At 45.1% G+C, this 22,870-nt stretch overlaps 1 protein-coding gene across 2 annotated transcripts; it reads left to right on the top strand.

Moving 5' to 3' along the window:
* On the top strand, nucleotides 1–10,736 carry Sec14l3 (SEC14 like lipid binding 3). Of its 2 annotated transcripts, none has more exons than XM_027953435.2 (12): nucleotides 1–54; nucleotides 1,070–1,145; nucleotides 1,391–1,434; nucleotides 1,567–1,626; nucleotides 2,872–3,060; nucleotides 4,394–4,489; nucleotides 5,151–5,211; nucleotides 6,374–6,457; nucleotides 8,871–8,977; nucleotides 9,372–9,511; nucleotides 9,597–9,766; nucleotides 10,615–10,736. In XM_027953435.2, exons 1-12 carry the CDS (start codon nucleotides 1–3, stop codon nucleotides 10,734–10,736), a joined length of 1,203 nt encoding a protein of 400 aa, XP_027809236.1. The 2 variants fall into 2 exon arrangements, with proteins under 2 accessions (XP_027809236.1, XP_027809235.1); XM_027953434.2 differs by having other exon boundaries at nucleotides 6,374–6,461; nucleotides 8,875–8,977.
* The last annotated feature ends 12,134 nt before the right edge of the window (nucleotides 10,737–22,870 follow it).

The raw sequence follows: 22,870 nt of genomic DNA, 5'->3' as shown, positions 1-22,870 counted from the left end.
ATGAGCGGCCGAGTCGGAGACCTGAGCCCCAAGCAGGCAGAGACCCTGGCCAAGGTGAGAGTCCCTCTTCCTGGAGCCCCAGGGGAAAATGGCTGAGGGTTGGGGTGGGAAGGGGTGGCCAGAACCCTGCCTGCTCTGTTGATTAAGCATATCTTTGGCATTGTCTCTTTGCTGTCACTTTCCAAGGGGTCAAGTTCCAAAGGAGCCCAGTAACATCAGCCCTGTCCAGGACAGGTACTTAGAGAAAAACAAAACAAAACACTTCTGGCAATAGTCTGGGTGATGTCTACCCAAGATCAGGCTTGAGCCAGATCCTCATCCAAGAGCCAGACCCAATAGCTTTAGCTAGCAGCCTCCTACCACCATCTTCTCCCTCCCAGGCCTCTTAGGTGGAGACAAAAGGATGCTGTCAGTCTGCCCTGTAACTCTGTTCCCCCTATCTCCCTGAGTCCCTGAAAAGATGCCCATTCTCTAAGAGACAAATCAGAATGTGATGCCATGCCCACAGAATGGAGAAGGGAACATATAATCACTATAATCATTAACCATGTTTTTGTAGAAGATGGGAAGAAAAAGTCTTGGTGGGCTCACACATGGCGGGAAGTAAGAATATATCCATACTCCAATCCACTTACCAGCCCAATCATTTATCCTTTCTTCCACCACCCATCCATCTTGCCACTCACCTATCCATATGTTCACTCCTGTTTTTCATTTGCTCACTATCTCTCTGTCTTTTCACCTTCACATTTTTCCTTCTGTTTATTCACCTACCAATTCATCCAGCCATCTAGCCATCCACTGATATTTCATTCCTTTTTTTCCATCCATGTAGCCACTTATTCATCACTTTATTCTTTTTCTACCCACGTACTCACCCATTAATCCTCCTTCCATTCGCCTACCTATACAATGATCATCTCTCCTTCTATCCATCCATCAACCTTTCCCTTCATCAGTGTGAGTCAGACTCCATGTGGAAGGGAAGGAGGGGTAATCACAAGAGCTTTAAGTCTGAAAGCCAAGGCCAATGTGAGAGAACAATTCTAACCAGCATCTCTCTTCCCAGTTTCGAGAAAATGTCCAGGATGTGTTTCCAGTCCTGCCTAACCCTGATGATTATTTCCTTCTTCGTTGGCTCCGAGGTGAGGGCAGAGGTGGGGGAATTCAGAATGAGGGGCAGCAAGAGAGGCCTGGTCAATAGCTTCAGAATGACAAATGGCTCTCAGGATTTGACCATACTATCTTGCTTCTTATGTTCAGATCTAGGTCAGGGAAATAAGGTCCTACCCAGGCCCCCAGCGTCCCCCATGGCCTCCACTGGCTAGAAGCAAGGCAGTCTATGTCCTACCTTACATCTTTTTTTTTTTTTCAATCCATCTTCCCACAGCTCGGAATTTCGACCTGCAGAAATCAGAGGCGATGCTCCGCAAGGTGCGACCAACCCCCTCTGGAGATCAGGGGACAGGTTTTATGTGGGGCAACCCATACCTCATTCCCCTACTTTCAATTCCTTCTCTGTGTGCTGGAAGTCTGGTGGGACCTTACCACTCCTTTCCTTTTCAGCATATGGAGTTCCGGAAGACCATGGACATTGAACACATCCTTGATTGGCAGCCCCCAGAGGTGAGTCAAATACACACCCCAAACACCTCCATTTTTCATGGACATACCATCCAAGAAGCTTGTAGTCACTGGGGACCATAAGTGGAGAGCAAGGCTGAGAAACCTCTAGAACTCCTTGGGCCTAAAGGTGCCTCTTTTGTAATAATAGCAAATATTTCCTGGGGCCTTACAAGATTGAGGCCTGAGGTAAGAATTTATAAGCATGAGCTCATTTACATCACAACTCCATCAGATGTGTGCTGTAATTTCCATTTTACATAAGGACACTGAGGCCCAGCAAATGTTCAGCAACTTTCCCAAAGTCTCAGAGACCCAGAGTGGGACTGGGATTTGAGCTCAGGCCCTTCTGGCTCCCCAAACTTGGGGGATCTCTGAATGCCATGGTTAGCTTGTTTCTCTGCACCCCTCCACACTAGGGCTTTACTCAAAGCATCCTGTTTGGGTGGGAAAAGAAACAGCCCACAAATGTCCTGTTGAGATCAGGGACACCACTGGGGTTATGGTCATTAATCTACTGACTAATGATCATAGCTCCACTTGTGGGGCATGTGCTCCAGGCCAGACTTTTTCCAATATTTTTTGGAGACTTTTTCAAAAGGAGGTAGAATAGACTCAGAGAGGTGATGTCACTTGTACTCAGAAAGGTTGTTTTAATTGCACAAGGACACACGGCAGGGAAGAAGCTGGGTCTGTATATGAACCAGATCTGTTGACCTCCAGAATCCACATTCTCCATCACTAAACCCAACTACTCTCCATGGAAAGGGATGTGGAAGATTTGGGGGACAGAACCAACGATTCCAGGGGAAAGGAAGGACAGCAGAATAAAATAGACTTTATTTTTGATGTATGTATATACGTGACTGCATGACCAATGTGATTCTGCAACCTGTACACTCAGAAAAATGAGAAATTATACCCCATCAGATTCAAATGCATGATATGTCAAGATCATTGTACTGTCATGTCATGCATAATTAATTAAAACAAACAAACAAACAAAAAAGAACCAACGATTCCAGAGGCCTTGAGCTGAGCCCTGGATTAGTTATTTATCTTGTGCAAACAAGTTCCTCCTCTTCAGAATGCTAGTTTTCTTATTTGGGACAATAGTGCCATCTTCCAAAGGAGGACCAGTGCTTTGCACTGTGGTGGATATAAGCTTGGACCCCACTGGCCAGCCAGGTCTAGGGGGTCTCCAGAGAAGTATAAAATGTCAAGTTCTGTGCACCTTTCCATGCATAGGTGATCCAGAAGTTCATGCCTGGGGGCCTGTGTGGCTATGATCGTGATGGCTGTCCAGTGTGGTATGACATCATTGGGCCACTCGACCCCAAGGGACTACTCTTCTCAGTCACCAAGCAAGACCTGCTCAAGACCAAGATGAGGGATTGTGAGCGCATCCTACATGAGTGTGATCTGCAGACAGAGCGGGTGAGGCCCAGATCAGGTGGGGCAGGTGAGGCTGCCAGGGGGTGTGGCCTCAGGAACACACCTTTGCTGTCTACTATCATAGTCAAAAGCTCCTGGGTCAAACATCAGTTCTGCAACTTACCAGCTGTGTGGCCCTGGGAAGTCGTCTCACCTCTCTGAGCCTTAGTTTCTTCACCTACAAAGCAGGGATAATAATAAACAGTGGTTCAAAGAGTAAGTGAGATATTGTAAGTATAAATGCTTGTTAATTTACAATGGGGTTACCTCCTGATTAGACCCCTTGTAATAAGAAAATATAAGTCAAATAGCATTTAATACACCCAACCTACATCAAAGTTTATCCTAGCCCACCTTAAACATGCTCAGAACATGTACATCAGCCTGCAATTGGGCATTGTGAGAGAATACTGCATCACCAGCTTGGGAAAAGACCAAATTCAAAATACAGTTTCTGCTGAATGCATGTTGTCTTGCACTTCTGTAAAGTCAAAAAATCATGAAGTGTAACTATCAAATTGGAGCCGTCTGTATATGGCTTAGCATATAGGCCTAATATATATTTCTCAACCATGGTAATTATTGCTGTTCCCTCTGAGTCTTTGCTCTTGCTGTTCCTTCTATCTGGATAACTCCCTCCCCCACCAAACACATCTACCTCCTAAAACTTTCCTTTGCTCTCTCTTATCTATCCTAAGTCTCAAACTTAGATATTGCCTTCTCTGAGGCCCCAGGAGGGTTAAAAAACAAAAACAAAAACAAACGTCTTCTATGTTCCAGAAACCCCTGGGCTATTCCATCACAGCACTCATCACAGGACTAGGATGCTTTCATTGTTTTCATCTCCTTGATCAGATTACAAACTCTTTGAGGACCAGAACCGAGAATTATTAAGAATTATCCATTATACTCTCAATGTCTGGCACAATATAAAAGCCTAATGAGTAACAGTTGGACTAATGAATGGATGGATGGATGGATGGATAGATAAGTGGATTGATGGGAGAATTGGTTCATGGGTGGAAGGATGGATAGATACATGGATTGGTGGAAAAACTGATGTTTGGGTGGTGAATGGATGATAGGTGGAAGGATAAATGGATTGATGGGAGAATTGATATACTGGGTGAGTAAAATAAACGGATTTCTGGGAGAATTGATCTATGGTTGGGTGAATGGATGGATGGATGAGTGAGGAAATTCATTTACTCTTGTCTACCTTGCTCCTCTGCTGACAGAGTGGGGGACTGCAAGAAGCTTGAAGGGTCACGTGCTTGGGTTACCATCTCCCGATCCTGCACCCTGAGCCCTGGAACTTTTTGTTCATCTTTCACAGCTGGGGAAGAAGATTGAAACCATTGTGATGATATTTGACTGTGAAGGCCTGGGACTGAAACACTTCTGGAAACCTCTGGTGGAAGTGTACCAGGAGGTGAGGAGAAGGCCTATGGGCACACTCCTCTGACTTGATTGGACAGCCGATTTGGCCTGCTACGACCTTGATGTTCACTCAGAGCCAAAGATTAGCAAAAAAAATGGTTGCCTTCCTAGATGCCATCACTGCCACTTGGAACCCAAAGGGTCTTAAATATGCTTCCCAAAAGATTCCATAGAGCAAAACTCAGGGACAATGCTATATTTAGATCCCAGGGGCCAACTTCCAGCAAACTCTTCCCAGCCCTGTTGTGCTATGCACTGAGACTCAGACAAGTCAGTTCACCTCCCCATGCTTCTGTTTCCTCACCTCCCAAGTGGGGATAGTGATGTAGGGTTACCACAGTAAGTTGCTATATAAAGTATATACATAGTGCTGGGTAAATTGTGAATATTTCATAAAAAGCAATCCTTACTATTATTATATATATTATTATATGTTACTGTAACATTTACTCTTAAAATTATCATATACTTGTTATTAGAGTGTGGTTATAACAGTCTTGAGAAGGAAGGTCCCCCATAGAGGCCAGTTAAGGTGATGACAAGAAGGAATACCCTCTAGAGCCCTCTTAAACTTCCATAAAGGAGATTGAAAAGGAGATGAGCATAAGAGAAGATGAAGCATGATCCCTGATGGGGTTTTCTTGGTTCTGCAGTTTTTTGGCCTCCTTGAAGAAAATTACCCAGAGAGATTGAAATTCATGCTCATCGTGAAAGGTGTGTGCCAACTGACTTCACTCATCTGTGCCTCCATTTCTTCATCAGGACCATGAGGATGATAATAGTGCCCTTGTCCCAAGGTTCTTGTGAGGCAGGTTGGTGGTGGCTTGGCTGCTCATAAATCCCTGGCATAGAGTAAGTGTGCAATAAGTGGTAATTTCTACGGGTGGCTTTCCTGTCATAGGAAGCAGCTCTAACCCACAGTGATCTCTCCTTTCCCAGCTATCTCTGGCAATTTTGCCTTTCTGGTTTGTTGCCTTTGGGAGCCTCTATTTTGATGTGTGCTTATCCTATTTCCCTGGCCAACTTATCTGCTCCTTGAGGGCTGGACCTCTGAATCTATATTTCTGTTGTATTCCGTACAGACCTGGCACTATGGGGGGTTCTCACTATGTATTTGGATGGTTGTTATTGGGGTATGTGGGTAGATGGAAGGATGGGTATATAGTGAATGGTTGCTTGATTGTTTGTTAATTGGGCTGCTTAGTTGGTTATGCAGTTGACCGGTCGGTTGGTTACCCAATTTGTTGACCAATTAGTGGTTGGTTGGAGAGTCAGTTGTTAGCTTGATTGACAGAGTTTATTTTCTATTTTTCTAAATTTTAATAACAATATTAAAATAACAATATTAAATAACAAGTAGGAAAGACAATAATTTTGGTTGATTGGTTGTTTGGGTGGCTGGTTGGCAGGTTGGTTAGTTGGCTCATCTTGGACAGTTGGCTGACTAGAGAGAGCAGATGGTTGTGTGGTTCAGTTGTTATTCAGTTGGCTAGTTGGTTTGCTGTTTGGCTGATTTGCTAGGTGATAATTTGACTATTCAGTAGGTTGGCTGGTTGTTGGATGATCAGAGGGTGAATTGTTAGACTATTTGTTGTTGGATACTTGGTTGACTGGTTTATTAGTTGACCAAATGTGTGGCTGATTAGGAGGTTGGATGTTTGCCTCTTTTGTTAGTTGGATGGGTGGTTGATAGATTAAATGATTGGTTAATTGGCTGTTTGTTGGCTGGCTGACTGATGGGTTGGGTGGTTTATTGAGTGAAGGGCCTTAGAACTGGCCAGAGTTAATAATTATGACTCTTCTATATCATCAACTATAAGCATTATGGAAAGAGTGGGCCAAAGATATTCTTTTCTCCTTATTTGTATCTCTCCAGCCACGAAACTCTTCCCTGTGGGCTACAACCTCATGAAGCCCTTCCTGAGTGAGGACACTCGAAGAAAAATTATAGTGTTGGGAAGTAAGTTGTTCTACCACCATTCCCTGAATCCTATACATGAGCTTTGAAGTGAGATTGGTCCAGAACCCCATTCAGAACTTGATACATCACCTAGAGTCACAGTCTCCTGTTCCCAAAAGTGAGTGGATAAGTGGATCTTACCCTATGGAGTCTATTCGGTGACCTACCCCTTTGGTGAATAAAGCATCCACACACATTACCTTATCAGTTTCAGTCTGGTTGCAAGTCAACCTCTGGTCTATGGGCCTCAGTTTTCTTTCAACACTCACAACCTCATTGCTTCTAAAGGCACCCTAGACTGAGGAAGATGAGAAAGAAGAACAAGAAGAGCAGCTATGATTCAGGGAAGGAAGGTCCAATAAGAAGGGATTGGCTGTATATGGTAATGCACACCTGTAATCCCAGCTACTCAGAAAGCTGAGGCAGAAGGATTACAAGTTCAAGGCCTCTCACACAATACCATAAAAGGGACTGTATAAATAAGTAGTGATGCAGTCATTTGATGAATTATGGGCAGCCATGAAAAATAATGCTGTGAGTGAATATTTAATGTCATAGGAAATGTCAATAAGTGAAAAAACAAAAGTAGTTATAAAGTGGTGTGGACAGTAAAATCTTATTTTTATAAAAAGAAGTGTACTTTGGCTTGGCATGGTGGCACACATCTGTAATCCCAGTGGCTTAGAAGGCTGAGGCAGGAGGATTGCAAGTTCAAAGCCAGCCTCAACAACTTAGCAAGGCTCTAAACAACTCAGTGAGACATCTTCTCTAAATAAATACAAAAAAAGGCTGGGGATGTGTCCCACTGCTTAAGAGCCCCTTGGTTCAATCCCAGGTACCAAAACAAACAGACAAACAAATAAATATGTGTTAAATACACATATTTTTTTTCTAGAAGGGAATACAATACAATATTGATTTTTTTCAGTCCTGGGGATTGAACCCAGGGATGCTCTACAACTGAGTTATGTCTCTAGCCCCCCTTTTTTTAAAAAATTTTTAGACAGGACCTAGTTTAGTTACTCAGGCTGACCTTAAACTTGCAACACTCTTGCCTCAGCCTCCTGAGTAGCAGGGATTATGGGTTTGTACCACTGTACCCAACTGAATATTGATTTGTTGGTGGTAAGACATCATGTATTTAATGTTATTATTTGTATTTTTCTGTTTTCTAAATTTTAATAACAATATGCATTAATTTTACAAGTAGGAAAGACAATAATTTTTTAAAGTGACAGAGTGAGAGAAAGAAGAGAAATGGCTCATAAACTCAAACTAATGACCCTGAACTTGGAGGATAACATCTCCCAAGCAAAATGGTCAGATCACAGAATCAGGAAAATGAGGACCTAAGAGTAGATGTGGAGGTCCTGTAAATTCTTACTTTCTCTCCCTTTTCAATACCCAAGTTTCTGCCTCTACCCAGTTCCATTAGGATGAGCAGTGGATCACAAGATAGCTTGTTTTGATAGCCCCAGACTCTTGCCTTCGAAACCTGCCACATCCTGAGCAGTATGGGTTACTTCCACACTCTGGGCCCCAAGTCTATGGCCTCTGCCCCTATTGGTGTCCCAGAGGCTCAGTGCCTTTGGCCCTAGTGTTCCAGGCATTATGGTATTTGCCCTTATCCCAGTGGACGGAAGGAATATCCTCTGACCATGGGGGTTAGCCTGAATTAGCCATAGGACTGAGCATGGCATCACCCCAGGACTTAGAACTCTTGGAGCTTTGCATAGAATATAAATGACAGTAATTGGCACTATGCATTATACACTATGGTGTGGTGATTAAGGGGCTAGGAGTCCCTCCAAAGGCTCAGAGCTGCCCATCCCCCTCCAAGAGGTTTGACTTAATCATTGAATGAGTTGATGAGGACCTCAACAAGGTCCTGGTCCTCATAGGTCTTTAAAGTCTCCTTGAGAGCTGGGCATAATGACACATGCCTATTATCCCGGCTTCTTGGGAGACTGAGACAGGATAATTGCAAGTTAGAGGCCACCCTCTGCAGTTTAACAGGATACTGTCTCAAAAAAAAAAAAAAAGATTTGGGGAAGTTATTCAGTGATAGAGCACCCTTGGTTTCAACCCCCAGCACTATGAAAATCAATCAATCAATAATTTAAAAAATTAAAGTCTCCTTGATACAATTAAACAACTTTTAGCTTTACTGCTTATAACTGGGAGACCTTGAAGAATGTGCAAACCTGTAAGCCAATGAGAAGACATTTCCAAAGCAACAAGATGCTGGGAAAGACACTTCCTACAGCTGAGGCCTAAGAGGCTGGGGAGTTGGCCCTGGCAGCCTAGCTCCTATAGAGTTTGGAGAAGCAAGTTTGTGGCATCCTGGAGGGTATAGGAGGCTGATTGGTTCTCTCTGTGGTTGGTAACCACCCTTTAATCTCCCTGCCCCTAGACAGCTGGAAGGAAGGTTTGCTGAAACTCATCAGTCCTGAGGAACTGCCTGCCCATTTTGGAGGAACCATGACTGACCCAGATGGGAACCCCAAATGCTTAACCAAGGTACAATGAACTCAAGGACAGGGCAGAGTTAGGGAGTAGGGCTGGGTTCCTTTCTCACTTGTTCATTCCACAGATATGTGTGCATAGACACTGGTGTGTAGAGACCAGGTGTTGAACTGGACAGCTTCAGCCCTGCCTCTATGAGAGTTCTGAGGAGCTGTGTAGGCAAATAGAAAATAAGGGAATTTTGACCCAGAAGGATCAGCTAGAGATGGAAGCTCCCAAAGGAGGCCCTGGCCCAGCTTGGGGGGTCAAGAAAAGCTTCAGGAGAAGGCAAGGTGGGGACAGGATGAGCAGGATACTTCCTGGAGAGGGGACATTGTCACAGGCCAGAGAAACAGCATGAACAGTGGCCAGAAGAGGGGAGCAAGCCCCTCCCATCCTATGTCTGCAGATCAACTATGGTGGGGAGATCCCCAAGTCCATGTACGTGCGGGACCAGGTGAAGACTCAGTATGAACACTCAGTGCAGATCAGCCGTGGCTCCTCACACCAGGTGGAATATGAGATCCTGTTTCCAGGCTGTGTCCTCAGGTAGGGAGAGGCCACAGTACCACCCCCAGTTGGGCCCTAACCCCTCAATACCTATCAGACTGAGCAGCAACCTCTCCCCTCATAGGTGGCAATTCTCATCTGATGGAGCTGATATTGGCTTTGGGGTTTTCCTGAAGACCAAGATGGGGGAGCGCCAGAAGGCTGGAGAGATGACAGAGGTGCTGACTAGCCAGCGCTACAATGCCCACATGGTGCCTGAAGATGGGAGCCTCACCTGCTCGGAGGCTGGTGTCTGTAAGTCTGTCCCAACTGGGCATGGTTTCAGAAAGCAGGAGCTACCTGTCCTATAGTTGAGGAGAGGAAACAGGAGCAGTGACATCTCCTCACATAAAGACACACAACCTAGGTTAGTGGTACTTAATCACACTTTCATTTACTAGGGCCATACCCATGAACACCTGCCTTGTACCAAAGCCAGAGACACAGAGGTCCTGAAGGGATTGAGGGCCACAGAATATTGGCAAGGGACAATAGAGCTGGTGTAAATTTTCCTGCGAGGAAACTGGAACTCTGGAGAAGGGAATCAATTTGTGCAGAGCCACAAAACTGAATGGGATCCCAGGGTTCCACTTCAGGCTTAGTGTAGCTGCATAATCCATGCAAAGTCTGACTGATCCAGGAAGGACCCTTGGTTTGCTCACCTGTAAACCTGAGTTTATAACTCTTGCCTCTCGGGGTGGTTGAGAGAAGGCAAAGGGTATGCAGCAGACCTGACTCAGCATCCACTCTGTCCAAAGGGATTGGGAGGCCTCTGATGCTCCCAGTTGTCTCTCCTTGCATGACCATTGTGTGAGCATCCAGGTGTGGAAACAATGAAATATAATGACCATTGTTCTCCTTGCCAGTTGATGCAACTAAAGACAGGCTTGGGCACATGCCAGGAGGACACATAGCCTAGGTTAGTGCTGCTTACAGGCTCTGCTCAGGGGTTTCAGTTCCAAAGGGGAGGTAAAAATCATGGTGAGAACTTGGGCCAGCCTGATAAAGTCCAAAGGAACACAAGCCCATCTTCCCTCACAGTCAGGGCAGGGTTGCAGAGTGTGAAGCCAGGCTCAACTGCCTATTTCCCATCTGTCCCCCAGATGTTCTGCGCTTTGACAACACCTATAGCTTTGTCCATGCCAAGAAGGTCAGCTTCACAGTGGAGGTGCTGCTCCCAGATGAGGGCATGCAGAAATACGACGAGGAGCTCACCCCTGTCTAAATGGATCCCCATTTCTCAGAGACCCTTAACCCTCTGTTTTTGCTCTATAGACCTTGCCCCCCAATTCCCTGAAACTGATCATTAGATTTCCTGACTATATAACATTAATGAGTAGAGAAAGAGCTACCCTAGGGAAGAGTCATTCATCTGCTGGAGTCAGATCAGGGAAAGTTTGAAAGGCACAGCCTAGGAGGGTATCAAGAGAAGAGGAAGAAGAAAGAGTAAATGCAAGAGATGGATATCTCTGAAACCCAATAATAGGGAAATGAATCCCCTAGCCTTCATCTTCACCCATCCTAAGGCGTTTGTGTGTGCTTGAATTCCTTTCTTTATCTAAGCCCCCTTTTCTTCCTCTCCCTATATATGCTTATTGTATACTTGCAGAATCAAACAGAAGACCAGAAGGTAGGAAACGGGTAATTCATGGGTGTGCGTAACAAGGAGGAACCTCTATGGGGCGAGTTTCAGCACCTTGGACAGGGGTAGAGGTGTGCCAGGGATGGACTTCCTGCTGGGACCCATGTCCTCTGGCCTCCACTTTTTTTTTTTTTTTTTTTTTGGTAGTTGCTTCCTCTTGGGAGCCTCAGGCACAAAAACTATGATAGGAGATGCCTCCTTCAGACCTTCTCCCATCCATCACTTCCACATTCACCTCCTTCCTTTGGAGAACTCAGCTTATATTTTAAGTAATTAAAGGAACACTTCTCAAAGCAAAGAATCCCATCTGACTAGCTGCTGCCTGGCATAATAAAAGCAAATCGCACCTATCATTTGGTGAGTGTTCTCTATGCAACAGACATTGTTTCAAATACTTTCTGAGCTTAGTCATTTCATTCTAACACCATCCCCAAGGCCATGGATGAACATCAGTAGATGCCAAGAGGCACATTTCAAATCTTGGCTCCAACCAGGGCCTTAGGCTCCCTGCACTGCCTCTGCCTCCTGGTAGTAGCAAGTCCCCCTGCTCAGTTGCAACAGAGCGGCCTTGATGAATGATGGTACCCAACAGCACTGCGCACATCTACCTTAGCTCCCACAACACAAGATGTCTACACCCACATCCTCCAACCCTGATGGTCCAATGGGAAAAGGCCAGACAACCCTATTCTTCTACCCTGTACCAGTGGTAATAATCTATCCTCTTTTGAGGACACTTGTGACATGCTTGGACCAAATTGTGGGTGCTGCCACCATCTTTGAAGAGGATAAACCTGTTTCCCTGTTTATTTCCAGCCCCCCACCTCCTTCCTTTGTCATCCCTCCACTGCCTGCACCTTGTCTGGGGAGAACAGCTTATCCTCTGCTAAGCATTTTCAGAGCCCAAGTGAGTAGGTCCAAACCAAAGCAAGCTCAGACCAGACACACACAAAAGAATCTTGGTCACCAATAACAAAGTCAGCAAAGCTGTCTTCTATATATAACTACATCAATAATGACCAAGGGCAACTAGCCAGACCTCTACACATAGCTATGCTATTGGCCCAGCCAACCCAGACTGCAAAATCTAGATCTCTGGCTCTCAACACTTGCAGCTCTACAGGCCCCTTATTGAAGACAAGTATGCACATCCTTTGGGAGTGATTTAGAAGTTGACTCTGGGAACCCACATATTTATCCACATAGAGGTTAATGGTGCAGTTCAACATGAGTTGTATGCTGGCTTCTAGGGTCAGCCATGAACCTTCCAATAGGAAAGCAGGGAGGTATCTAGGGGAGGAGGGTTGTCCTTGACAAAGATCAGCATCATTCTCCAGCAAGTACACAGCCATAATTCCATTTATTCTTCAATGGTCCTAAATGGGTGATAGAGGCTCAGAGTGGTGGGTGAGATTTAATTCACTTAACTCTTACCTACCAAATAGGTGCTGTCACAACAAGTTGGAAACTGAGGTCAGAAGCAATAGAGGCTGGCAGGTGGCCCCCACTCTGCTCTCCTCTTCTTCAGGCAATACTTTAAGGGTCCACAATGATCCATCTACCTCTTTACACACATTAGTCAGAACCCACCAGGCAGTACTGAAGGGCCACCTGCAGGGGCTGTAGGTAATAGGTGAAGTCTCCCTGGCTGGAGTGGTTCCTAGGAGTGCCAGCTGTGTCAAAGCTGTTTGCCTCCTACCAAAGCAGCAGCCTCCACAGGGAGGCCCAGCAAGTTCCCACCACCAGACTGAAGAACAAGCCTTTGACAAATTCTCCCAAGGGAGGTTATAAGAGTAGATGGGCAGAAAGAATGCCCCTCAAATAAACTTGAACAGCATCAAGTATCATCATGGCTGCCATTAAAGTCCTGCCATACACTTTTTGGAAACCTCAAGATGATTCCCATTTTACAGATATAGAGAACAAGGATAGGAATTCCTGCTGTTATCTGCCTGCGATTACATGCTATTATGAGTAATAGCATGTATTAGTATTGTGAACTCAGGTTCACAATTCTAAAAGAGGGTTCTTCCAGAAATATTTAAAGGTTAGAGGCATCTCACCAGATTCAGATAATACCAAGTGGTATTAACATGAAACTAGTTCACCTTTAACCTCTCCCTACTTTTTGTGTGAGCAACTGATCTGTGTGTAAGTGGACTCAACCCCTACATGACCCTCAGTTAATTCTGTTTCTTATTTGAGCTCCTGACCACTTTGCCAAGCTGCCCCTGAGAGGGGTTTTCTGAACTCAGAGGGCCTAGGGCAGATTCAGGAAGGGAAAGGAGTTTGGATTTTTTAAAAGGAAATTTTAAGGCATTAGTTTAGTGTTTGCTGAGTACCTTCTATGTGCTAGGCTCTACCTAAGAGGCCAGGGTTTCAGGGTCGGGGTGGGCCTCTGTCCCCAGTGTTGGATCTGGCTGGGAAGCCCTAGCCTCAGGAAGCAGGTCTGCCCTGGACTCCAGCCCTAATGGCTCCCCAGATGCACTGTGAGGATCAGAGGAGAGGAACAGGAGGCCCAGGGTGCTGGCAGTCTCACCTCTCAGTGGGAGAAGCAGCAGGGACTCCAGGGAGATAAGGGAGTCTCAGGGCACCTGGTGGAATGACTCAAAGCCCATCAGGAAGGAAGCCTCTTCCAGTTTATATCCCCAGATATGAAGACCAGGTCCTGCTGTGGCTCAGGACTGCCTGGCATAGTGCTTATCCTGGGGTGGGTGCACCAGGTACATGGCTGGCAGGGAAAGGCTCAGCTAAGGGACAGAGAGGGCAGCAAGGAAAAAACCTCTTCACCTCACCTCCCAAGAGCTCCATTGCCCATATGTTACCAAACAGCAAAGCTACAGAAACCATCAGAATCCTCGACCCTTGAAGAAGCCATAGTGAAAAGAAAAATTTCCTGCCACCCATAAGTCTCCTTAAATTGGCCCTTATAACTCTTGTGGGTGGGAGAGTGGGATGGACACAATGATGAAGAGTACTGTTTATTCATACAAATAAGAGCATGGTGGTCACCCTTAGGTGCACATTTATGGATCAAGGAGGGGTCATGGCAAGCACCATCAGATCTGGTCCTTGAATGCTGAAGAGAGAGGGAAATGGAGTTGGAGAGGACGTTCTTGATAGGTGGCATGGGCTAAGCAAAGTCACAGAAGTAGAATGTGGAGAGCACATCCAGAGAATGGCAGGGAGTTGTAGGGATGCAATGACATGGAGAAAGGGTGTGTCATGGTGAGGGATGAGACTGCCAAAGCTGGTGGCTCTGAACACCTGGCTGAGTTGTTCCGACTGGATCCTGGGAGCCCTCGGGAGTCCTGGAAGGACTAAAGAGGGACTTGGAAAGACTCAGCCACCAGCATGATCAGATCAGAAGAAAGGTTCTTTAGGTGCTGATCACTTGAGGAGTTTCCAAGCTGTTTATTCATACAAATAAGAGCATGATGGTCTGTTGGTGAGCCTGACTCTGAGCCTACGTGGAGGAATGCTTATCTTGATCATTGTGCGGCAGGGAAGTCCTAACACAGAACGCTATGTTTTGGGACAGAGTGCTGTCTGAACTCTGGCAAGCATCATTTCCTTGCTCCTTAGGCAAGGAGTTATTCCCCTGTTGGTACAAGGTCAGCCTATGTGGCAGTTTCTGAACTCTTGGTGTCTGGACTCCCATAAGATGATATGTTGTGTATCACCTCTGGCCTATCATGATTGTTATATGTAAATCGGCACATACCCACTATAAAATCTATTCTTGCTTCACAATAAAGCAGATGCTATTCTCTGTCTCCTGAGGGGTTTCTCCATGTCCCCAAGCTCCCCACAGTTGATGCTGGAAGGACAGGCCCCTCAACAGTGGTCACCCTCAGATGCCCATTTCTGGACCATCATCCAATTATTTTCTCTGAAGTGGAATCCCTGAACCATATAATTGACATTCTTTATATGTCAAGAACAATCCAATCACTCGCTCTTGAAGTGGATGTCTTTTGCCATAATAATAATAGCCATATTTGTGAAACCCTCACTCTGAGTCTCTGCCTGGCTATATGTTCACCCAATCAATTCTTCTGTAAACCCTTCATCTAGTAAGGGGAATTGTATAGCAAAGAAACCAAGGCAGTGGCTTCAACTCCAGGAAAGAGGGACCTAGAAATACCCATCTAACTACTAGGTTGTGAAGATTAAATTAACCGTATCACAGCAAGCCCTTAGGACCATAACTGGCATCACTAAGAGCAGTTAACTAATAAATGTTATCAGAAGAAATGACTAGTTTGAATTAAAGGTGAGCATTTTGTGAGGTGCTTCCCTCTTGTGGTGATTCTGAGCATTGCATGAACCCCGCTGCTCAAGAGATCCAACTTCCAGCATGCCCTAGGAAAAAAAGCCACTAAACCTGGGGGAGGAAAAAGATAACTCTGTTACCTCTATACAAGTAGTGTTAGGTGCAGAACAGGCTGAATAAATTGTCTGTAGGGCATGCCAAACAAAGTTAGTTGCAGGATGACCTGGCTTCTCAAACCCTCTGTCTGGTTCTTTATCACCTGTTTGCTTCAAGCCCAAACGCCCAAGCCCCCGCTCAAGGCTGAACACTTAACCCGCCTTGTGCCAACAAGGCAGCTTGAAGACCCAGAGACCCCATTAGATTTGGGCTATAAAAACTCCCTCGTGCTGGGCCCCCTCTCTCTCTTGCTCTCTTTCTTGCTCTCTCTCTCTCGCTCTTGCTCTTCTTCTTCTTCTTCTTCTTCTTCTTCTTCTTCTTCTTCTTCTTCTTCTTCTTCTCTCTCTCTCTCTCTCTCTCTCTCTCTCTTCTCCTCTTATTCATTGCTACAATAAAGATCTCTTGGTGCTCTGAGTGTTGTGGTCACTTTCCTTTCAAGTAGGGGTGTTTCCCATCAACTCATACCAGGGTGTAACAATTTAAGATCACAACAAGACTTCCACCTTCCATTTGGTTGACCTCTTTGCACGTTTCCCCACCCAGCAAAGGGAATAACCCACCAGCACAGAACTGCCCATCACTAAGAGCTGCCTTTCTGTAAAAAAGGCAGAAGAGAGGGCTTCTCATCTCTACAGGGAGGAAGTGTCTGTAGGAGGGATTCTAGCTCCATGGATGCCCCTAGAGTTGCCAGATAAAATATAGGATGTGTGGTTTAACATATCTCATGCAATGTCAGGAACATACTTCTAAAAGATTCCTTGTTTATTTAAAATTCAAATTTAATTGTTCCCCTTATTATTTTATTTTCAAAAGCGGGCAATCCTATCCCTGGAGATTTGGTGCAGAGGTAGGGGCTACGCTGCCTGAGAGGAGGCAACTACCCCATTTTATGCCTAGTGCTTTAGGCGTCTTACTTCAGTCCAAGCTGGTGGGAATCATCTCCATTTTATCCTCCACCTCACTATGAGGTCACTGGAGCCCTGGCTGGCTGGAAATACACAGGACTGCTGTTACAGGGCAGAGACCTATCATGAAACTGAGGCAGTGCAGAGACCTCATTTCAAACCCCCAATTCTTGTGATCATACCAGAAAGATTTCAGACATGTCACTCAATGTAACAGGAATGAGTTTATCAAAAAGGGATAGGAAATGGAAAAGAAGAACACTCAAGGGAGAGAGTGGGTCTCTCAAGAGAAGGATACTATGCCCTTCCTGCCCTCCAATTTTATTGAGAGTTCTAGGGAAGTTTCCAGAGTCCCAACAATTCCACATTCTGACATTTTTATCTGGCAGCGTAGGAAGTGCATGGACCATCTCAAAGAGATGATGTGGTGCTCACAGAGGAAATTGAGTCCCCCTGGTTTTGCTCCCTTAATTGATTTATTACACTTCAAATAGCCCTCCACAAGTTTTCTTTGTGAGGAGTCTTGATGTAAGTTGCCAGGGTGATCGGGGGTTGTGATAGTTTCAGTGATAAGGGAGGGACCAGCCACCAGTAGTGTATCACATGAACTTGAAACAATAGTTTTTCTTAATGTGATATTATTATGACTAGGAGATATTTTAACATAGTAAACCCCCATCTCTGACGTGTTTATCTGTGAGATAAGGCTCTCTGGGGTTTTCATTATCTTTTCCCTGTTCACCCATTTACAATTCACAATCTACCTAACAGCTTCTGTGTGGAGGGTCCTGGAGAAGACCTGACCACAGGTTTTCAGAGTGGGAGCCAAGACTACAGGCTGCACAGTGGCAGAGGGGAACTGAACTGGAGAGAGCCTGATGGATCCTCCATAGGGATTCCTGCTCTCAGAGGCCAGGTGACTTCTCCAGCCACACATCACTCACAGTGGCTTCCCTGTCCATTCTCCCATGCTGATGTCTGGGGGCTGCCAACTTACTTTGGGGTAAGCCTGACCCTCTTTTTGCAAGCCTCTGATGCACTGCAGGTGCAGGGGAGCCTGGTGGGCCGGTCTCACCTGAATCTGGAGGAACCTGACATGGTGAGGTTGTAGAGGTGGGGCCTTGGGAAACTGAGGCAGTGAAAAACCCCCCTCCCTCTTCAAACCCTGATTCTTGTGGTCAAGTCAGAAAGATTTAAGACGGGTTGCTTAGAGTAACAGACATGAGTTTATTGAAGGGATAGGAATAGAGAAAGGAGACACTCTCAAGGGAGAGGGTGAGCCTCTCAGTGTCCCTCTCCTGGATTCTAGTTTTATTGGAGATCCCAGAGATTTTTCCAGAAAGTCCCGCCCAGTTCCACATCTTGACTTTTGACTGACAGCAGAATTACATCAGACTTTTAAGTCCCATCTGCCCTGACAACTAAAGGTCACCTTGACCCATGCTTTCCAGGTCTAATCATATTCTTAACCATAAATCCTTACAGATTTTATAGTTAGAAGGAATTATCCTTATCCCCCTGAGCTTCAGGATGTGGTCTATGAAAAGTTCACAAAAGTCTCCCACTTCAGGGTAACTTGGGTTCCTCTTATGGACATTATTTGGGGCCTGGATTTCTCCTGCAGATAGCAGGTGTTTATTGAGGAATGTGATATATCCCATCCACCTAAGCCAGGCAGGGCTGATGGAAAATTGCTTTTTTGTGCTTCTTGAAAAAGAAAGCATGTGGGGGTCAGCACAGCAGGCCCATTTTATAGAATTATTCCCTTAACTTCATGTTTCACCACTGGCATCTGTCTATCCCCTATCAGTAATGGTAAATAAATGAGATAGATAGATAGTAAAAATAGCGGCAGGCAGTTAGGGGCAATGGGCCCCCCCAAATGGCTTCTCTAAATGTAAAGACCCTTCCATGAAATTAACCTGTAGAAAAATTCCAAACATTCTATTCAAATTCTTTATCCCAGAACAGCAGGAAAAGGAAAGTGGAATAGACCTGAGTGATGACTACAGACTCAAGGGCTAAAAGGGCCCAACCAATCAGAAGGTCATGGACCAATAACCTTAACACTTTTCTAATGCCTGTTTGGAGGAGATAGTGATCAATGACCCTACCTGGTAGCTATATTAACCACTAGTCCAGCAACCTGCTCTCATGTTCCCCTTGCCCCATGAGAGTTATGTTTCTTTTCTTCCCACTTGAATAAATTCTACTCTTTCATTCCCATCCTCCATTGTTTCATTTGTTGGATTTCATGAAGACAAAAACCTGGAAAGAAGTCACCAGCATCTGGGCACAGTGGCGCATGCCTGTAAACCCAGCAACTCAGGAGGCTGAGGCAGAAGAATCACAAGTTCAAATCCAGCCTCGGCAACTTAGTGAGGCCCTAAGTAATTTAGTGATACCCTGTGTCAAAATAAAAAAAAATAAATAAGATTTGGGGACTTAACTCAGTGGTAAGGTGCCCCTAGGTTCAATCCCCAGTACCAAAAAAAAAAAAAAAAAGAAAAAGAAAAAGAAAAAAAAAAACTACCACCAACAAAAAAGGCATTGGCAAGGACTGGGGTCTTCTTGAAACACTAGAGCACTATAAACATAGACCTTGATCAATACCTGCTGAAGAATCTGGTCCTGCCAGCTGAGGCCAGAGGCACTCCCTGAAGTTGCTGCAGAGGGTCCACTACAGGAGCAAAAGCTGAGAGTCCAGTTTCAATGGCATCCCCCAGCTGTCATATGAGTATCTCAGTCTTCAGAGTCCTGAAGAGGAGAGAAATCCCTCCCAGAATTTTCCTGTGGCTTTGTAGCATCTTTGTGGCATCTCCTGAGCTGTTGGGCTTTGGGGGGATTCTTGGCAGGCCCATTTCTTTGGCAGCTGACAGCTCAAAGGGGTGAAGCACAGGGCTGAAGCAGATCTTGGCCCATCTCCTCCACTTTGACCCAAGCCATGAGGTAATCTCACCAAGACCCTGACCTGGCCCCTAACAGCCCAGATTAACTGCCACCTACTGTAGATTGTTAGTAACTGCTTCAATTTGTGACCTGCCTGCCAAGAGGTGAGCCGGGACTTTCATCATTCCATTTAATCTTTCTAACAAAAATCCTATGTAGGGCTGGGGAGGGATATGGTTCAGTGGTACAGTGCTTTCCTAGCATGCATGAGGCCCTGGGTTCAAGCCTAGCAACACACACACACACACACACACACACACACACACACACCCTATGTAATAGATGAAGAAACTGAAGCTTGCAGTCACATAGGTGCAGTCAAACCCAGTACAGTTGCCTCTTGGTATCTGAGTAGGACTCCAGAAGAACAAATTCTATTTGCAAATCCTTCTGTAGACTTTAAGTCATTTCTAGATTACTTATAATACCTAATACAATCTAAATGCTATGTAAACAGTTGTTATACTATATTGTTTAAGGAAAAAAGAAGTCTGTATATGTCTAGTACAGATGCAATTTTTTCCCCAAATGTTTTCTGTCTAGATGGTTGAATCTAGATGCAGAACCTGTGGTTACAGAGGGCCGACAGCACCTTCTCCCACGTGAACAACCAGTTTTGTGTGGCAGGGGATGTCACCCAGACCCTTCCCTGTCCCTACTATCAAATTTTCTGCCTTTTAGGCTTTAGTTAAAGCAGGAAGTTCCCTCTGGCAGGAACAGGCAGGAAGTCACCAATACCGATATCAGGGACTATGCTCATGGTGGTGACAATGACATCCACCCTGGGCATTGGGTATTTGCTCTAACTTTCTGCTGGTGGCTCAGGGCACAGACTTGCAGCACACGCAGCTGCAGGCCCAGGGTTTGAGGAGCCCTCTGTGCCTACCAGGGTTTTCCAATAAAGAAATGCCCACTCAAGACTTTAGCTTTATTCTCCTGAGGCATGGCTGGGGGAAATGTGTCCCCCAGCAGAGGGGCCTCCTGTGAGGTAACAAGCCTGAGCATAGCAGGGCCTGTGCCTGTCTTCTGGACTTAGGTAGGGGCAGTGGAGTGGTGTGAACTGTCTTCCACATCTGTGGCTGTCTCCAGGAGGCTAGGATCAGGAACTTCCTCTGTCCATTAATGCTTGATGAAGAGCCCAGCAGCCCCTAGTACAGAAATTACCTTTTGAAAATGGCTAAGTTAGGGTTGGGGTTATGGCTCAGAGGTATAGCGCTAGCATGCATGAGGCCCTGGGTTCAATCCTCAGCACCACATTTAAGTAAATAAACAAAATAAAGGTATTGTGTCCATCTAAAACTAAAAAATATACATTAAAAAAAAGGAAAATGGCTGAATTAGGCCCATTTGAGATTTACTTGCTTATTAGCTAGTGAGTGGTGTGTGGGACAGGTTGATTGGGGCCAGAGCCAATTGTTAACTTTTCAGGAATTTTTTGAGCTGGTTATCAAACCAGTCTTTATTAAAAATTAACCAATATTTTTTCTAAAAAATCTTGACCTAGATTTTAAATACATTATTTCTCAAAATATGTACTCAAAACGTATTGCTTCCTAATTATTTTGCTACACTTACTATCATCCAAGCTCCGAGGTTATTTATAGCCAGAGTTGTCACCCCTTACCTGCTGTTACCCTGTGTTTCAGTTACCTTCAGTCAGCTGTGCCTTGAAAATACTAAAATAGGAAATTTCAGGAATAAATAGTTTCATGTTTCCCATAACTTTTATTATATTGTTAATAATTATTCTAGTTGTTATTATAGTTAATGTTTTAAATTTCTTTCTTTTCTTTTTTTTTTTTTAAGTGTCAGGGATTGAACCCAGGAGTACTTAACCACTGAGCCATATCCCCAGCCCTTTTTGTTTATTTTGAGACAGGGTCTCTCTAAGTTGCTTAGGGCCTTGCTAAGTTACTGAGGCTGGTTTTGAGCTCATGATACTTCTGCCTCAGCCTCCCCAGTCGCTGGATTACAGATGTGCACCACTGTGCCTGACAATGTTGTTAATTTCTTACTGTGCCTAATTTATAAATTAAACTTGATCATGGGTATGTGTATATATAGGGGGAAAACACATTACATAGAGGGTGTAGCACCATCTATGATTTGAAGCATCCTTGAAATGTATCCCCTTGGATAAGGGAGCACTACTACATTCTGTTTACTAGAAATAACAAAATTATATTGTGCTACCGTGTACTGCTTCCCAACTCTGTGTTCAGTGTTTTCATGTGGGCAGTTGAAAGAGAAGATAATGGGAGCATTTACACTGTGGAAATTGATAAGTTAGGATCCCTCTGCCCTGGAGAAGTCAGTGGTTAAACATAATCATCCACTGGCCTTTCTGCCAGCCCAGGAGGTAGGGAGATACAACACCATCCCTTTCCAGACCCAAATTCATAGGATCAGAGAAGGGAAGTGACCTGGCAGAGGCTTCACAGCATACAAGGTCACAGATAAGACCCAGACCTGATCTGTTCTTCTCTCCCCCAAAGCAGCCAGGTAGGGAGATGGAAAGTCACCTGTCTGGAGCACTCCTGATTTTCTTCCCACCTCTCTGGCGGCTACTCCTGCCCTCAACTCTTAGATTCAGACCCTCCTCTCTCTTGCCTGGCTGCTTCCACTCATTCCTGTAGCTTTTGTGCCCAATATTCTGCCACTACATCTTATTTACCCTCCAGACTTGGGTGAGAACAGCAGCCACTAGCTGCCCCTTCTTATGGTTTGAGCATGTCGCCCCAAAATTTATCTGTTGGAAACTTAACTTCTCCACATGGCAGTGCTGGACTAGGTGTGGCCTAATGGGAGGTGTTTTAGGTGGAGCCTTCCTGATGGATTCATGCCTTTCTGTAGAATGGGTTAACTACTGCAGGAGTTCAGACCCTTTCTCCTGCTTATGCACATACCCAGCTGCCTTCTGCTTTCTGCCATGAACTGAAGCAGAAGCTGAAAAGATGCCAGTGCCATGTTCTTGGACTTCCCAGTCTCCAGAACTGTGAGCCCAAATAAACCTCTATTCTTAATAAATTACCTGATCTCAGGTATTTTGTGATAGCAACAGTAAACAGGACACCCCTCTCCAAGCTTTTCTAACATCTTCAATTGTCCAGCAGAGTTCAGACTCCTTGCCATGGGCCTTTGTGTGATCTGGATGATACCCTATTGCTCATCCCATAACACCTTTCTTATATCCCCACCCAAATCTTCATTTCAGCCAGTCAGTCCTTTTTGGTTCCTTAGATTTGGAGTTTCTCTTGACTGATTACACTGATTCTTCCTTAGGATGTTCCCTCTCTTCTTTCTCCCACCCCTTCCTTCATGACCAGGAAGCCCTCTTCAGATTACAGCCCACTCTTCCCTTAGTTTACGTCTACCAGGAGAAGCCCTGATTCTACTTCCACATCCCTGCTCCTCCCCAACAGAAGAAAAAC

Source organism: Marmota flaviventris, chromosome 1 (genome assembly GCF_047511675.1).
Source record: "Marmota flaviventris isolate mMarFla1 chromosome 1, mMarFla1.hap1, whole genome shotgun sequence".
NCBI lineage: Eukaryota > Metazoa > Chordata > Mammalia > Rodentia > Sciuridae > Marmota > Marmota flaviventris.
Note: the sequence above shows the minus strand (reverse complement) of the source record. Positions and strands in the feature narration are given on the sequence as shown.